The sequence below is a fragment of the Camponotus vicinus genome, unplaced genomic scaffold (assembly GCF_025532165.1).
Source record: "Camponotus vicinus isolate PSW18456_S1 unplaced genomic scaffold, iyCamVici1.0 SCAF_6, whole genome shotgun sequence".
Taxonomy (NCBI): domain Eukaryota; kingdom Metazoa; phylum Arthropoda; class Insecta; order Hymenoptera; family Formicidae; genus Camponotus; species Camponotus vicinus.
Window position 1 is genome coordinate 6,508,106 of NW_028141978.1, and position 19,049 is coordinate 6,527,154.

Sequence of the window (19,049 nt, forward strand, 5' to 3'; positions counted from 1 at the left end):
ACCACGCGCGCGAGATTGGTGGATAATTCGATCGGATCCACAGCGCGATTAATTAACGATCACCTGTAAATGTAATGACATAAACAATCCCGAGTTTTTTATTCTGTAACAATCAAATGATTATTGCATCTTGCGATTAATTGTCATTATATAAAATTATATAAAGTTTGAGCAGCTGCAAATATATTTTTCAAAATGGCGGAATTATTCCACTTCGACCGCGCGTTATCCTGCATTTGCGACAAGCCGTTTCATTCAAACGAAATGCCTGAAGAATTTTTTTAACGCACTGTATAATTCACCCTGATTCACAAGATGATATCATCAAAACATGAAACAAATATGAAGGAATCGCAACAAACTTTCTAATTAACTTTGAGATAAAGCGCACGAGGCATGAGGATAAAAAAAATTGCAATCACGTTTTTGCATTGTTTGTCAAAAGTCAATCTCCTTACACGAGGAGTGCGAGTTGGATTCAATTCCTGTTTTAAGAATCGACCATCCCTCGGTCGGAAAGCGGCGAAGTGAATTTTCAGCGCTGGAGTTTCGTGCGCGTTTGTGTTATTAAATGAGACCTCAACCTTGTTTTGTAATCGAATATACTTCGTTTTCGTTACAGTAGTACAATCAACTATACTACGCCACCGACTATGCTCATACAATATAATTGTTTGCAAATTCGCAGCCGTATAAGCCCGTACAAAATCGCGCACTCGTCGCGAATATTCAGTCCGAGAATAAACGCGCGACTTCCACATTTACATCAGAATGGAGATAGAAATCTGATTTTTTTTTACAAATTTATATAATCATTTTACTCGGGATCGTATTAGCCGCCTGACAGCCATAATCATACCAATTAATGGAGACTATGATTAACGTAAAAATAAAATATGATTTCGAGCTGAAAATTGAACACAATAACAATAATAATGATAATAAAGATAAATAAGGATCGAAAGAAGAAAGTGTACCTCTACTTGTGGAAGACCATAAGCGCGTTGTCGTTTCTCCGAACGCTTCGATGCTCCTTTAATTTATATTTTCGACTTTCTTCCCGAAAATTTGTTGTCCTTTCTTCTCTTCGCACACTCTGCCTTTCTCTCTCTTTCTCCATCCTTTCTCTCTTTCTCTCGCATATTCTCTTTCTCTCTCTCCCTCTCGCATATTATTCATTATTATCATACCTAGTTTTGCGACAAGCATGTAATATACTACGTTAAACTACATTTTAAGAGGCCTACTTAATAATGGGCACACACGAGGGGTTAAGGTATAATACATATTATATATCATATATACATATACATATATATATATATATATATATATATATATATATATATAATACATATTTTATATATACATATATATTTATATATTATATGTTTACGTGTTTTACGCGCTTAAATACAACGACTAATTAGTTTTACAATACGTCAACATTTTTGTCCGCCTGGTTCTTCACTAAATATCGTTTCTTTTTCTCCCTGCTCCTCTTTCATCTTCTCCTTCTTCTTTTTTTCGTCTTCTTCTTTCTATCTTTTTTTTTCTTTTTGTTAACAACAACAGACTTATTTAATTCTAATTATGTTTCTGGTTTGTTACTTTCTAAGGCCTTGTTGCTAGTACGGATCCTGCTGTCGCTAAGGCAGTGGCTCTTTTTTTCCTTCTCTCTCTCTCTCTCTCTCTCTCTCTCTCTCTCTTTCTATCTCATTCGCTCCTTTTTTAACATCTTTCATTCATCTCTTGATATTCACAGACATTCGCATACATTCGACAACGAGCTTGTAGTCCGAATGACAGATCGACAGCTCTCTTTATATAGATATTTGAAAATTTAATTCACACACAAACGTAACTCCTTTTCGAATTTGTCGGTGAACAAATATACATATGCTCTGCTATTCGGAGAATCGACGTATTCGTAAAGAAGATATCGAAGTTCTCTCTACCTTAATGTTTATCCCAAAATTTCAATTAACTCTTTTTTTTTCAATCCGCGATATTCACGTTGGTCGTATTATTAATGATTGCGAGTCGATTTTACGAGTTTAGAAAGACAGACGGTAAATGAGGTAATCGTCAAAACGAAAGATTTCAGTGTACGATCATTATCCCGGTTAAACGTAATCTCTGTCTGATTGATAAAAGCAAGATGAATGAAGATCCGATGATTAATGAAGTAGATCGCTAGCAAGAAGTTGAGCGTGAAAACTGCGTATGAGATTAAAAAGTCTCGACGATGATGTAATAAAAATTCGATAGGAGAGATTTACTGAAAGTAATAATTAACGGGAATTATTCTTCATCAATTAATCTTCCAAAAATGTGGCTCCCAAGGAAGAACTCGGACAATTATATTCTTTTCTTTTTTTTTAATCTAACGATGAATATAATTATTTGCTCCTTTTAATCGTCGTGACAAATAACGCGAATCAGACGATCACTTCCAAATGCGGCTGTTTTTTCTCACATTTAATGAAAATTTTGTACGTCTCATCTTTATACATACTTTGATTCACACATGTATAAAATAATTATAGGTTGTTTTGTGTCGAGAATATATCTCGCGCTGCCTATTGCATCGCGAGAACGATGTTAGGATTATTATGATATCTAATAGTGAGATAATAAAGCCGGGGCGCCGCCTTTTGCAATAACGAGGAGTATTACGAAATCCGTAGAGACAGCGCTGTTATTACTTCGCAACGAGTATTTACCGAGTGTGCCGTCTCTCTGGTTTCCACCCTCGCCGAAATGAGAGATTCGCTCGTTATCGAAGCCCGTCCGACAAAACGAAAACGCTACTTCTGTATCTCAATACCACGCTATTAGCATGCTAAGCCAATTCGGTCGAGAAACGCAAATCTTCTCGTTGAGTTTTATAAAGAGCGAATATTTGAAGTAGAGTTAATTTTCTTAAATAAATAATTGTAAAAAATAATAATCGTGAAAAGTGTTATAATAAAATGACAAAAAAGTTTAAAATTCCTTCGATTTACCATAATTTCGCAATTGAAGATGCAGGATTAGAACTTTGACAAAATAACTAATAACGTGGCTAATTTTCTTCGGCTTGATCAGATGAGGAGCTATTATTAATCGGACTATGAACCATTTCAAGATGACAGTGAAGCTCCTGTGAATTTGCATTACTGCCGATACATGGAAACTTGTACCACAAAATTTTGCCCCGACATGAAATTGCTCTTAGAATCGGAGAATTGAAGCTTCTTAACATAAATATTTCATCCCAACGAATTATATCATCATTTTTATACGAAGAAGCGCTTTAAAATAAAATTTAAAATATTCCTTTCCGGCTGGAATTTTTAAATAAAATGGAAATCACGCAAAATTTATTAAAATCTCGCATTTTATAACCGCGTCCAATTAGTCAAAAGAAAAAGAGCTGTAAAATTCAAATTTTTAAAATTTTCTCTCTTCTAGATATGCGTGTATGTGTGTATGTAAAAATTCAAAAGAGTTAAGATAATTATTTCAATGATATAATAATTATCCTTATTTACCTCGGAACAAACTAGAAATGGAACAAGAAGTTTCTTATTAGAAAAATCACAATATTTATATCTCGAAAAGTCAATAGCATCATTGACGCGATTTTTCGCTTAATCGTCGTTTGACAACGACATTGTCGTATCTTTCACGGCAATTTTGGGGATCTTGTCGACTTGGACGTCCGGAACATCCGGGAATGCTCATCCGAGAAGATTTTTCGAAAGAAGCCCGCAGACGGCGGCGCATCGCTGACGACGGTAGTCACGAAAGCCGCGGTGCGTGAAATTGAATTTCAGGTCGCTCGACTCACCCCCGCGTACTCATATTCGCGGCATCCTAGTATTAACCTTCCCCCTTTTCTCCTCCCCTCTCCTTTTCATCCACGCCTCCGCACATCCTCATCGCAGACGAAAAGCGGGGAGAGATACGGGCATTTAATCTGAAATTACCGGAGCCTTTGAAATTACGAAACGTTTCGTTTGTCTTCTTCTTCTTCTTCTTCTTCGCGCATCAAAGCAATTTTGCGGTTTCCGTCGAAATTCAACGAGATGACCGCTCTGCCGCCCTTCTCGCTCTTTCACCTCTCGCGGCCCTTTTTCTCGCCGACCTTCCATTTTGCGATCCCTCACAACTGGGTCGGCCGCGGTAATATCGCGAATAACGAAGTTACGAAAGCAAAGACGGTAGTTAAAATGAAGGAAACGGGCGACGGTGAGTGAAATTAAATTTACAAAAAATTAACTAAATTGATGCTGAGAAAGGTCTGATTAGTATCATTTTTAGCAGCTTAAAATGCGAGCCAATGGAAATCGAATAAAACTATTAGTCTGTCAATCAATTTAACGAAACACAAAAGAGAGAGATTGTGATACATTGATTAAAATTCTCTTTTAACACGAATAATAATTATTAATTTGTAATCGCTCGATATTCTCTGATTATTTCAGATTTCAAATTTAACCCTTTTAACTGAGAGACAACACGAGTTTATTACAATTTATAATTGTAACGTCATCAAAAAATCGCCCTGAATAACGCAGGGATTTTTACGAACTTCTAGAGTACTTATAGAAAAATATTCTCTCTTGCAATACACCGATGAAAAAATTTATTAGACGAAGAATGAAGGAAAGGAAGGCGAAGATGCTTGCAAGATCGCGGAATCATCCGCGTATAAGCAGTTAAATCAAATTTATCGACTCAATAGGTCCGATACTGACCAATTGGGAGGTGAAAACTTGGCCTCCTCTTCCCGCATCTCCGCCTTTCTCAATCTCTCCCATAGCTCTCTGTTCGCTATGTCACTCTCGTTCGAAATTGGTTTCGCAAGAACCGTCAAAAGTGTGAGACACAAAGACGTGGACATCGGCGTCGTCGAGAACGACGTCGGCGTCGGTGGCCTGTTTTATGCGGACGCTATGTATCGGATGACTTGTGTATGTATGTGTGTGTGTGTGTGAGTGAGTGTGTGTGTGTGTGAGATCAATACGTACTCTCTAACCCTCTCTCGTTCTCGCTCCCCCCGAGAGAGGGAGCCCGTCACGACCGAAACCCGACCGGTTCCCCGACCCTGGTTCCTCCGACCCACCTTCCACCACTCTTTCACCCTCGCCGAGGCCGCTTCTCCTCTCCGCAGTCGCCGCCGCCACCGCTTCTCCGTATCCTCTCGCCACCCTTAAGCCGCCACCGCCTTCTCCTTCGCCGTCTCTACCTTTTCGCCCTCCCGTCGCATTGCTCGTGATACGTCCCTCCCTTCCGCACAATCTTCCCTTCCAGCCGGAATTTATTGCCGTTATTATTTTAACGCCCGGCGAATGATTCGCGCCGAGAGGGTTCGCTCGCTCGCTTGTTTCGCACGTGACGCGTCGTAAAACGCACCCCCGCGAGCCCGAAGCAGACTGCTACGCGAAAGAAGGAGAGTAATCTGAGACTCAGCGACTCGACTGGTGCCAAGGGGGTGTTTTCGAGGTTCGCGCGGAGGTGATGTCGGGAGATGATGGCGAAAAAATCGACGGTAGAATCGACGGGCGCAGGGATCGAGGAGTTTTCGAGATCGGTCTCCGGGAGATGTCGAGGGCGTTTAACCCCCGGGCGTCGAAAGACGTATCTTCCCTTCGTTCCCTCGCGCCTCCGACTCCAATTTCCTCGCGGCTCTGGTCCTCTAAAGTGAGGATCGTCTCGCATTTTCTTCCATTATTCTTCATTATCGCGCTCATATGTCGTAGTTTCCGCCGAAGATGCGTTATTGGTTTCTATTCCCCGTATTTTGACGAACGTAAACCGAATATTGCCGAGACGTTATCCAATAACACGCGATCTTATCTTTCCCTCACGTCATTATTAGTCTCTTATCTATCGTCACAGTTTCTTTATTAAAACCGTCCACCTTTATTTGCACGCTTCCTCTTACGCGTCTTCGGCACTCAATTATTTTGGTCTCTATCGATCCGGCAATTCATTAAAGTTCCACGCCATCGGTCGATAAAATCTGCGGTTTTAGCGTCGCGCTGTTTGAATTCACTCGGAACAAATAGCGCGATCGTCCCGACAAATTTTATGTCCAAGCATGGAGCTGAAATCGATCGTGTTTACGATACATTCGACCGCAGTCGATGATAAGGAAGCGAAAATGCGATTTTTTACAAAAATCTGTAGCTTTTAATAGCTAATTACCGGGAGCGAATATAATCGAGGTGCGATAATTTTAATAATAAAATACTATTAATAATACTAAATAATACTAATAATAAAACAAATGTTTTTGACGATCGCGAAGATTTCAAAGTGAAATGCAAATGACTTTCACGCGCAGGAAATCTTATGTTCTTATACCCGGAATGTCCTTATGCGCGAAAAATGAGAAATAAATTCCGAGCGCGAGAATAATGCAACAGTTCTCCGCACGATATCGGAATAATTCAAAGCGCAGTCGGGACACGGGTCTCGATTCTTGATATCTTGACATTTTAATCAAAAAGAAATTGAGTTGGAAATATTAATGAAAAGAATAAGAAATATTGCCCGGTTCGCGCGAGACACGCCTATTAGCAAATATGTATAGTGTATATATAAAGATCCGAGTATTTCCTCTCACGCCCATCTGATCTCATATTACCGTGCTCTACTTTACGCACAGAACAATAAAATATCTTGGCAATCTTTTATCGGGAAATTTCCGTAATAACGACACGCCTTAATGAGAGCAACGCTTTTTAAAATCGCGAACACGCAACACGCATAAAATTACGATCATTTTTACCGTTTGTCGACGCACATGCGAGATGAATTTTTCGCGATAAACGGGGACTGGTGATTTATAAAAAATTAAAAGCATTAAAAAAAAGCGAGTGATTCATTTGCTGTCCTCAGACTGAGATTTTTATCATTTGAAGTGCAAAAAGACGAATATAAAAATCTAAGCAATAAACAACAATGAAAGAAAGACAAGAAGAATTCTTTTTACATTCTGCAAAAAATCCGCTAAAGCAAATAGAAGCGAAATATAAAATTGTACACAAATATTGTGAAGAGTAGCATGTTATAAATATGGAAAAAATCAATTGCATGTATCGAATTAAGAGGGCAAGAGAAACAATTTAAAAAATTGGCAAGGTTAAACAGAAAAGCAGAGAAGAAGAGAGAAAAAACAAAAGATTAAAACGCGTATCTCGAGATTTCATGATTTTCATTCTCTTTTATGTACGTCATGCGCGAATATCGAGCGCGGCTCTCTACGACTGTGTCGCCGTCCCTGCTATCACTAGTATCGGATAATTAAAAAGATTGAGAGAGAGACAGAGAGATAAAAAAGTTAATTTTTAAAGAGAATCGCAAACACGCAGGAAAAATCGCCAAGAAACATCGTTCATGGCGAATTCTTCTCAAACCCGAATCAAGTTTGCGAATAATGGATATTTTTTTTATTTCAGCGCAATGTTACATTTTTATTATGCAGGTCAGTTGGAGAAAAAAAATACATAAATAAAAAAAATATATATATATATATTTTATATTTATATATTTTATATATATATACATATATAATAAATAATTTCGGCGGATTTTATATAACCAAGTGTTTTTCCGATAAAATCGAAAAATAAGCTTCTAAAGCTCTCTCTCTTTCTCTCTATCTAAAAAAAAGAATGTGACAATATTTCGCATCAATATTTACGATGCAATGCGACAATATTTATATTTATATTAATTTCGCTGCCTGGTTGTTACGAATATATAGCATGTTCGCTTTTCGTTATATTCATATTTCATTTCCCTCGAATCGTCTTCAACTCGAGATGATTCAAACCGGCGCTTGATCCCTCTTACATAAAAACCATATATTTGTAAGTTAGTGCTATTCATGGACGGTACCATAAGATAAAGACTCGTCATAAAGACTCGCACTCGTATCGTCGTCGTAAGCCGTCGTCGTAAAGAGTCAGACCGACGTTCGGGCAAGGCAATGTAAACGAGAAGATGGTTTATACGCGATATTCCGACGTTTTTATCGTGGCGGCGGACTGCCGAGATAATAGCTGGACGTAATTAAAATTTCAAGAGTCGAGTTTGTACGAATCGCGCGCATTAGGATGTATCCGATGAATAGAGGCCCGAGAGAGAACAATGGGGGGATATTAATTGTTAGCGCAGTGCGAAAATCGGCGTGCAAATAGATTCAAGCCCGGAGTTTGTTGAGTGGTTACCTCGCATTATGATATTTTCCATTTTCACGTGGTGTATCTCGTAAACAAAAAATTGTTAATAATTGAATAAAAATTTATGTCGGCTTTTTAATTGCGAAATACGTTGGAAAATCGCAATGCGAGAATAGAGTCCTTGACGGACTCTCTGTCTAAAATTTCTGCATTGTCGCTTAAAGAAACGGCTTGTTGCTTCTCTATTCTCTTGATTCTTTTTTTTTCACGTACATATTTCATTAATTTATATAATCATATTACAGATAATCAGAATTTCGTTATTCGCGATACGAATAGACATTTCTCAAGAAAATATCGACGAATTCCGACGTATTTAGCGAATGGTTGTACCTATCTCTCCTTTAGTCGAAGTGTACAAAGTACGAGAGCGCGAACGTCCGGTTGTATGTCGCGAAACGAGACTTTAATCTGCATTCTGTAAATATAATCGGCGCGTTCCTTGTCGCATAACCAACGACGCAGAAGTCTGCGAAACGAGTTTCTCACACCTCCATCGTCTGCATTCGTTCTTTTGCCTCTCGATCTTTTTACTTCTTTGCTCCTTCTTCTCCTCTATCTCGATTTTCCTTCGTCGCGAATTTTTCACCGCGCGGAAAACCGTAGCTATACACTTGCATATATCTCTCCGCCACTTCCGCTCCCACAGATATATTTTTATCTAGCTTTTTTTCTTTTTTTTCTTTTTCTTTAATCGACTGGTCCAAAAACATTGCTTATCATTTCTTAGAGGTGAACTTCGCAAGAGAAGTGAACGATCCGCGGATCGTTCCTTCTAGATGCGTCGACGTAGAGAGGAAATCGACCGGAAGTCGACCGAGTAATCGTAATCGATAACGAGAAGAAGCGGTAATAAATAGAGCATATTCTTATGTTTGTAGCAAACGAGGATGAAAATTAAAAGCTCGTTAATCGCTCGTGATGGCACCAAATCATCTTAGGACATATCTATGAAACACGAGTGACATATTAAAGCTCGTCATTTAAGTTAATGCGAGATAAAAAATTCCGTGCTAGAAGAATTTATTCGTTTTTAAATAAAATTGCATTCCATGCGATATTTCGCTCGATTACGTCTCTCGCGATGTGTAGAGAATTATTTTTTCCACGATTATTTTTCCGCGAATATGTTTGATGTCATGCTTTGAAGCGAAATGAATTTCATACACTCTGTAATAGCTCTCGCTTAAGAATATTTCGAGAAGAACCATTACGGTAGATTGCCTTTTTACTTTAATAAGTTTGCAATTGTCATAGAAGTCATGTTATTATTTTTATAACGTTTTCATGTGTTACATTTATGTCAACTTCATAACTTAACACCTTCTATATGTCTCTTAGAAATGGAATATTATTTTGAGTATTTTTAACATAATCATTTTAAGCAATCAATATGTCTCAAAGTCAGTTTAACATTCTAAGAAAAGTTAAAGTAAATCTTCAAAAATAATCTTGAACTTCAACATACAAAATAATCAAATTTACTAAAATCAAATGTTTCTATTACAAATAATTTAAGTTAAAATAATTACTATTATATGTTAATATTCTACAATTCTTGCGAGTTATTGTAACTATTTTTTCATGTAATTTTTAATTAATTTGTATGTTCTTTTTACATTACACTTAAAATCACAATAACAAAAATAAATGTAAAGTATTGTGTCAATTATTTAACATTTTGAGTTTGTCAATAAATAACATACGACGAATGAGTTATTTTAACTTAAAATTTAGAGTGGACTTTCTGGGACATTTGAAAAATGTTATAATTAACATTTTATTTTTTACTGTGTATCAATGTATTCCGCGTTTCTCTTGTGCCTCTCAATCCTGCGATTGAATGTCTGGTAAATTCTTGAGACGAATCGCGCGATCAATAATGTTTAGCGTATCAATAGTGTGACGATGTCAATAATTGCGTTACACGTGCGGATGGACCGACAAGAGGGAATCCCAGCAAATTTTCGCGATGGCAAGACTGATGATTAATCTGGCGCCATCGGCAAACTTCGCACGCGCGAACGCAAGTAAATAATTAATAAACTAATTAGCATCGATCCATTTATGCACAATCTTCTCCCACTCATGCGTCGTCGAATCGATCGGAGGTTCTTCCCTCTTACTCGATCTTCAAGAGTCCCACCATCTTTTCCTCACATAATATACTCTTTCATATCCACTTCTCCTCTTCCTCTCGCTCTACTTAAATTGCATGTGCTTACGAGAGCTTTTAAGCTCATGTATTTCTACACGACGTCATTCTATATATATATTGTGTATGGGTGGTGTATGTATATACATAGTGCCGTGCCTCAAGTTCCGAAATTGTACGTATCAGAAATGGAGAAACTGGTAAGAGAGAGAATGTGACTTTGACTTCGAAAAACACCGTCGGTTATTTTTTTTTAAATGGAGACCACCCTCTTCGCGATACATCCTTTCTCCTTGAACATCAGACATGTGTAAACTTTAAATTATATTCACTCAGACGCCTCTGGCGTTCAAGGCGTGTTAAGATTTTTTTTAAAGATATACGCGATGTCGGAACCCTCGAGATAAGGCACCTGTATACACGCGCGAGATACATTATACACATGGTTTAGATGCTCGACTTGGTTCAAAGAGATCTCTCTTTAAATTCAACACACATGTCGTATTTTTTCGCAATGTTCTGCCTCTTTGCAGCAACGACAAATGATATTTCTCATCTCTTCCGTTTCTCGATTATTCCCTCGTATTATTAGCAGTTAATTGCCATTAATTAAGGCCCATCGGGGCGACCTGTCATTTACGCTCGTATCGTTAACGTGGTCCGAGACGTGGTTAATAATATCGAAACAAAGAGAGAACCATTCAATTACTTGATTTAGAAGGCAAGTCAATTTCTCTTTTCAAGGAATAAAGCGTACACATGAACCGAATGATGAGAAAGAGCTCGTTTAGAAGGCAGCTCCGACTTCAGAGATCTCAAATGTAGAGACATCCAAGTCTGAATTATATTAAGTGGCTGATGAAAATGCGGACGATGTAAAAGGAGCTGCTGGAAATTGCGGGTTGTTCTGCGCAAGAATGTCGAGGAGACAGAGGATAAAGAAGGAAACCTAACGTACTCGGTCACGGCAGTCTTCTCGAATTATCTATAATACTATTATCCATTGTAATGTCGTTAACTCTCAACTGTGAACGATGCAACGCGGTTTTGCAGCGCAACGAGAATTGTCAGTGCGAAATTCCCGGCTGCAAAAGCTGACCGCAGGCCGCGCGTCCTTCTCTCTTACACTTCTCGATGTCCTTAAATGGATCTGTCGATCGAGGAAGCGAGGAATAAGGACAGGGGATGGAAATGGTAGAAGAGAGGAACCTGTGTATGTATAAAGTGACGTGCGATCGACGTTCTCTTTGCTGGTGGAATTTAGAAAAACATAAGCGAGACGGAAGAGTAGAATAAAAAAAAAAGAAATGTGGAAAAAAGATAGAGAAGAGGATATATTTCACATATCGCGTAAATTGACGCGCGAGCGACGTGTTTCTCTAGTCCGCGAAGAGGATCGGACACACAGATAGATAGGAAAGGCAGAGGCTGTGTAAATTTCTACGAGCTGCCGGGTGTTCGATCTTCTTGACCACTCTCGAAACTTGTCCACTTAACCCTCAACTATCGTGGTACCGCCACTTGCCAAGAATTCTGGAACAAATGGCCATCGTAAAAATTACAAAACGCAATTTCTCAATTTCCCTCAATATCACGAGAGATTTTCCACACGCCGCGGAACGAAACAGAACGAGTTAATCGCAAAATAAATCGGCGACTTCCTGGTCGATTTCTGCCTCATTTGCCGCATCGTTTTTCTCGCACAGTGTTCTGATTTTCATTTCTTTTACATGCATTTAACACACATACGCACGCATACGCGCCTTTCGCCATTCGGCAACACGCTTCTCTTGTATAATTTACACAACACGCATACGTACATACACTACCACGTATATCAATCACACGCGTGTCTACGCGCGTTGGCGCGATATTACATATATTTACATGCGCGAAAGAAAATCAAACGTAGGGAAAACTTCCGAGGATAAGGAAAACTCTCGATTACCCGTGATACAATTTTCCCTCTGTCTTTCCTTATCTTTCTATCTCTCTATTTATTTTATTCTTCGAAAACTGCTTGTCCTTACATTTTTTTGCTATTTCTTATATATACATGTATATATACAGGGTGTTTCTTAATAAGTGCGAAAAATTTTAGATGATTCTTTTCGAAAATTAAAGGAGGTTTTTCATATAAACATTAAAAAGTTCTAATAAAAAATTGAATAGGGGCTGCTAGTTTCATCCCCTTATAACAATACGGGAGGCTGAAAAAAGTATTAATAAATAACCTTTTTACTAGTAGAAAATATCCACCTAATTTCATTTCTTTAACGTGTTCCAAATTTGAGAAAAAAATAAAAACCTAATTTTTACCCCCATTTTTGGAGGAGTGTAACTCCACAGAAAGGGATATAGGAGTATATGAAAAACTGTTTATATGAAAAACTCCCCTTAATGTTCGGCAAAGAATCATCTCCTAAAATTTTTCGCATTTATTAAGAAACACCCTGTATATATATATATATATATATATATATATATATATATATATTATATATATGTATATGTATACAGTATACCTAATTTTTCTCATGTATATTTATATTATTTATATATTCTCTTTTTCTTTTTTTCTCAATGGCGGTGCTCTATGATTAAATCTCTCTGTAACGTCCATATCCCTATCTGATAAGTGTAAATTGGTAACAATCACATATTAGACAATGTTTAACAATACGGTTAACACACGCGCGAAGCCAAACGTCTTTCTTTTTTTTTCATTTTCGTTCATATCTCTCTCTCTCTCTCTCTCTCTCTCTCTCTCTCTCTCTCTCTGCTCCGCAATGTGCAATGAACACACCCTATTCTTTTGCACGATTTCCTGCAATCACAATGATGACGACGACCGTTCTCTCTTTTCTCTTTCTCTTTCTGCTCCTCTGTCTTTTCCTCTCTTTTTCTTCTTTCTACATTTTTGCAATGATGACTATGCCCTTCAACTGTTTGCTATTTACTCTCTCGTGTATTGTCACTTTTTCCCCTCATTTTCTTTCCCGGTTCTTATCAAGCAGACATTGTAATCGATTAGACGAAATACGCTTCTTAACTCGAAATTTCTATCACGATTAATCTCAGAAGATGGAGAAAGAGTGTTCTTCTACTTTTCAATTCATTTCTACTATAATGTATGCCTCTTTGAAACAAGGGCTTTATCGAAAAAGATTCTAACACATACAACTGAATTATGTTCATCAATTAATGTCACAATTTTCTGCACTTTATTTGCACGAGGTACCTATTTATAACCCAATTATATTCATGCTACGTATTTTCTGCTGTATAACGTGCGTTATCTACTCACAATTTCTTGGCGATAGTTTCCAGCGAGAACACTTTAGAGAACATTTTAACGTTCCCGCTAGACCGAGTAAATAGCAAATAGTCGATCGGGATGAACGATCATAATTCACCCTCAACAATTTCTCTTCCCCCGCGTTGCACTTACGTCTATATGAATATAGACGCGCGTATAAAACACATACTAACGCAACTGCATTTTCGAGTGCACCAATTTACCATTCCATTTTTTTGAGATTACAAAAGTTAAATATTTCTTTATATCCAAAAGGTCTGAATAACCACTTAAATTTATCCTAAATTTGACAGAAAGAAATAAACAAATAAATTTGGACAAGTATTGGTTGTAAGATATAAATTATAGATATAATATATTAAAATTATATAAATTATATTATAAAATTATATATAATATATGAAAATTATATACATATAATATTAATGTAATATTATAATATTAATATCAATATGATATTATATTACACGTACAAGTATAGAGAAATATAAAGAAATTATAATAGGCGGGCCAAGAAGATTTCGAAATTTCCAAGAAAATCATTCCAAAAGTTGGAAACTACTCGAGTAAAGTAGTAAACAACGGAGATGCATCTCACAATTACAAAGTTTAGGGCTAAGGATTCGATTTTCTCATCTTGTTAGTTGGACTCGTCCAATGTCTCCCGTCGAATTATTCGCCGAATTAAGATTCGCCGCGCGAGCGGGTTGTTTTGGATCAAGAATGGACGTTTCTCCGCGACGCGGTGTAACAGATTATAAACGGATTCGGCGACGATTAATCAAAGCGCGACGCGCGCGCTTCTGACTCAGCGCGGAGGCGCCCGTTTTTCTTTCCCCCCCATCCCCCGCGTTCCTTTCGCATCGATCGAACTTGATTGCAAAATTATGCTCTCCGAAGCTTCGCCTCTTTCGGCGTAATTAGGCCGCGTTTACATCCGCGTCGATATACAATTTCCCCGATATTAATTATTAATGAGAGATTACGAAACGTCCGTTCGTTCATCTCAAAGTTAAACTTTTCGTTCAACTTTTCAACCTGAGAGGTATTAAACAACAATTGCAACGAGAAGCTTTTCAATTCTGACTTCGGAATAAAATTCTTGAGAAAATAACAAGTCTGATGAAATATGCTACACAGTTGGTAGATAAATATATTAAATATTAAACGTATGTATATATATGTCTATGTATTAACTGTAATAATAATTTTATGTTACATCTAATATAATTTAATTATAATTATACAAATATAGTATATTTACGTATTTTTTTAGTATATATTAGATCACACATTTTTCCGTGTGACATTAAAAGAAACTCGATCAATTTTCACTGACCTCCGCAGAAATTACGGTCAGAGAAAAGAGAAAGAGAAAGGGGGAGAGAGAGAGAGAGAAAGAGAGAGAGGAAATACGGCGAAAAATTAGAGAAAAAAAGAGAGAAAAAGAAGCGAGCCAAGGTAGTTACCTCCCTCTTCTCGTCGTACCAGAAAGAGGCGTCGGCGTCGCGACGTTATTTCTCGAGTCGAATCACCTGGTCGCACCGATTGGAACAGGTGTACGATTTCGCGCAAAATACGATTTTCTTTACCTTCGTCCTTCGCGCAATGCAATCGCACTAACGATTTGAACACTCTATTCGTGTTCGTGTGTTGAGTGTGCATATGTCTTCCTAAGAGATCGGGGCTACGACGATCCGCTAAACCGAACCGCCGCACCCCGGGTTTTCTTCCGCGATGGCAGATAGATATTATATATAGATACATTTCTCTCTCATAAGAGGCTGTCTTTTTTTCTTTTCTGTCAGTGTTCCACCCTCGCGTGGCTTCACTCGGTTCAACAACGAGAAATAACACAAACAAGTAACAGCACGATTTCTTTAGGCGATGGGCGAATTTGTGCGTATCGTGTGATCTTCTCTTCCTCCCTGTCTTCATCTCTCTTCGTCCTCTTCTACTTCTACTCCTTAACTTGACGTGATCGAAGACTTTATTCCGCTTCTTATTTCACGTGACCAGAAAACACCTTCTTCTTACTTCGCGCTTTATTCTACGTGATCGAGGACATTCTCTCCTGCCCTGCGTTCTATTTTTCATCGACGATAGTCGCGCGCGCGAATGTGTATGCGTGTGTGTATGTGTGTGCGCGCGCTATTTTTTTCCTGTTTTCGGAAAATTCGGTTACACCAAGTCTTTTATTACACAAGCGGAACGAGATCCACTTCCCTTGGGATTTAAATTTCCTTTGGTTAATACACCCTGCCATTATTCGTGTGTCGTTCGCGTTCTTTTGTCGATTCATCTATCATATCCTTACCTCTTTCCTCTGTTTACATAGCTTTAACATCACATATTTTTATTTCCCCTTCTTTGTTTGCATCTTTCGTTCGATGGAGATTCGTAAGATCTCATTCTTTGGTATATTGCTCGATAAAAAGTAGCTAAACCTTCACACTCCTATCTTTCATTTCGCATTTATTTAAAATTTCCATTAGTGTAATTAAAATTCTTATTGTCTCTACCCCAAAATCGACTCGCAATCGACTTCGATCTTGTCTGCACAGATAGATATTCCATTCCAAAAGATCCCTAAAGCTACGAACAAAAGCGCGCGCAATCTTCCACAAAAAGATTTCTCCAATAAAAAAAAAAGGAAACGAAAATCAAAGGAAACCAATAACGGGAAAACGAAAAGAATGAAATGGAGAACGGAGCGTAACAGGTAAAGGAAAAAAGTGCGGATCGATACGAATTCAAAACTTAATGAACTTGTCGCGTAAAATTCCAAGGGAAGAATCCGAGCCAAGATGACGCTTAAGAATCATAGCAAGCCTAGAAAGAATCGAAGTCCTGACATTTTCATCGCGCGAGGCGAAATCACCAGCGTGATTTCAACGCGACCGGCCACGACATTTACCTTCCGCATGGTCGATCCCGATAATCGAACGCACCGCATCGAAATGCGGAACGGGAGCCGAGGGATTCTTGGAATCTCGCGTTTTCGCGCTCACCCGACGCGACGAGGGGAAAAAACTCGACTCTAAAATTCTTCCTCCCTCCCGGATCTCGGTTTCCATCTTGGTAAATCATCCACGTGACTCGTGGAGCGCGTCGTCCAACACGTTTTCATCCTCGCGTCTCTTCATCATTCTCTCCCCCTTTCTCTTTTTCTTCTCCTCATTCGCACACATGCACATACACGCACCCTCTCCATTTCGACTCTCAGGTCTCTCATTACACAACACAGTTTTCTATGTTTTATATTTATGGTTATTATTTATACGGTAATGTCTAAACGAACACATATTATATCTCGATAACGCCGTGCTTATTTATCATCCCGTGCCACGCGTTTTTACTCCCCCCACCCTCCTAGCAGAGCCTACACACCGACTATATAAGAATACGTCAGCATCTTACTTAGTGCGTTCAAGAGACCTCCCTCGATCGTTCTTTCGCCGCGAAGAAACTATCTACCTACGGTTTTTTTTTTAATGCTACCTCGTTAAAATTTAACGACTTATGCTCCACTGTGTATGTACGTGTGTTATTTTGTGTGCCTGTATGTCTACCTTTGTCGGCTTTTACATCTATCCTCTTTTCGTTCTTCTCTTTTACATCCTCTTTCACTCTCTCTCGCTCTCTCTCTCTCGCTCGCTCGCTCGCTCTCTCTCTCTCTCTCTCATTCTCTCTCGCTCGCTCTCTCTTATTCTCTCGCTCTCTCACTCTGTGTGTAACGTAATTTAATGTGTAATAATAATCGTATCATTATTATTCTATCGTTTACTTTAACGTTACTCTTTTTTCAATCGTTTTTCTCTTTATATAATATATTTATATATTTATATCGTTTACTCCATTATTTAATCTTCATTATATTATTTCATCATTATCATTATTATTAACTATTATTATTGATTATTTATTAATTTATTTTGTTTTATTCATTATTATTGTATTATTATCATTATTATTAGCGCTAGACGTTACGTTTCCTTCGTTCTGTTCTTGTTTTTTTGTAGTTGATGTTGTTGTTGTTCTTTGTTATTCTCCCTTTTCTCGCCATTTTGCTCCAATCTGCGGAACCGAATTGTCGACGTGACTGCCCCGCGCTCCTCCGCTTGATCCTTTTCGCCTTTGCCATCTTCTCTTCAGCTCCTCGCGGCGTTGGTGTTCTTTTTACCCGTGCAACATCCTCCAATCCTTCCTGTCTTCTTGCGTTGTGCTCGACGCGACGTTCCGTTATCGGTCTGTCCTCGATCGAGTCTGGCTTCGATCAACCCTGGTGTACTTCTCGAGTACCGGCACTCCGCGAGGGAAGATTCTCGCGGAGATGCCAAAGATAGAAAAAAACCCGTACGATCCTGGGTATCCAGGAAAGCGAACTTTGCCGCTCTATGGCGGGTCCTTCCTGGACGTCGCTTTGGCCGAACTCGCGACGTCCGTCTTGAAAATTCCACTGGGACCCCTTCCTCGCCGGCGTCCTCGACGACGCTTCCCGCGAATCATCGTAGAACGTTTTCTCCGGACGAGTCTCGCGTCTTGTCCATCCATCGACCCGCACTTCCGCCATCGGCGCCATAACCACCACCAATCGCGACACCGACACTTCGCCGTGAACTTCAGGAACAGCACGAAGACCGCGGTCGATGCGTCGCGCAGGACGGATCGCCAGGGCGCGACGTCACCAGGAACGACGTGACGAGGAAGTTTCCAGCGAAAGTGCCGGCTGCTGGACCTCCTCCAGGACCTCCACCACCACCATCCGCGACGACGACATTTTGTCACTGCCCGTCTGGGCATCCAGAGGATGAACAAGAGACACCGCACTACGGCATGCCGGTAAATTCCGGCCGAGCGTGGACCGAAAGTGGAAGCGCGAAGATCGTTGAAGGTCCTTCTCAGAACGAATACGCCTGGCAGACCGGAACCGATCAGTCGCAAAAAGCCAAAGGGGCTCCAGGAGGGCGCGAGGTTGTATTGCAGCGCGTTCGCGGGGAGGGAAATTAAGATCGAGCAGAGCCAGAAAAGCTGGAGGACGATCGACGGGCTTGATTGACCGGGCGAGGATGCGCTTGGTATCGAGCCGATGCGGCCGCTGCCGCAAAATAACGTGTTCTGTTTGTCGGTGGTGGTGGTTGACGAAGATACCGGGGTGTTGGACGAGGAAGATGCGGTGCTTGTTTCCTGGCTGTCATCGGCGGGCCCGCGGTCCGTGTCCGCTTCCGGTTGGCCCGCCTGCGAACCCGGATACTGATCTGCGCCCAGAAAGATGTCGATGATCATTGAAGACGATTTTATTCGTGAGTTTAAAGAAAAACGTTGTAAACAATCT

General features: G+C 39.3%; 1 protein-coding gene across 1 annotated transcript in view; it reads right to left on the minus strand.

Annotated features, from left to right (window-relative positions):
* Positions 1 to 1,677: 1,677 nt before the first annotated feature.
* Positions 1,678 to 19,049, minus strand: part of Mid1 (calcium-permeable channel component Mid1) — a 76,365-nt gene continuing 58,993 nt past the window's right edge. Inside the window, exon 4 of the mRNA XM_083102870.1 lies at positions 1,678 to 18,972. Coding sequence (XP_082958996.1) covers positions 18,110 to 18,972 — 863 coding nt within the window. The 3' untranslated portion in view covers positions 1,678 to 18,109. The remainder of the gene's footprint in view (positions 18,973 to 19,049) is intronic.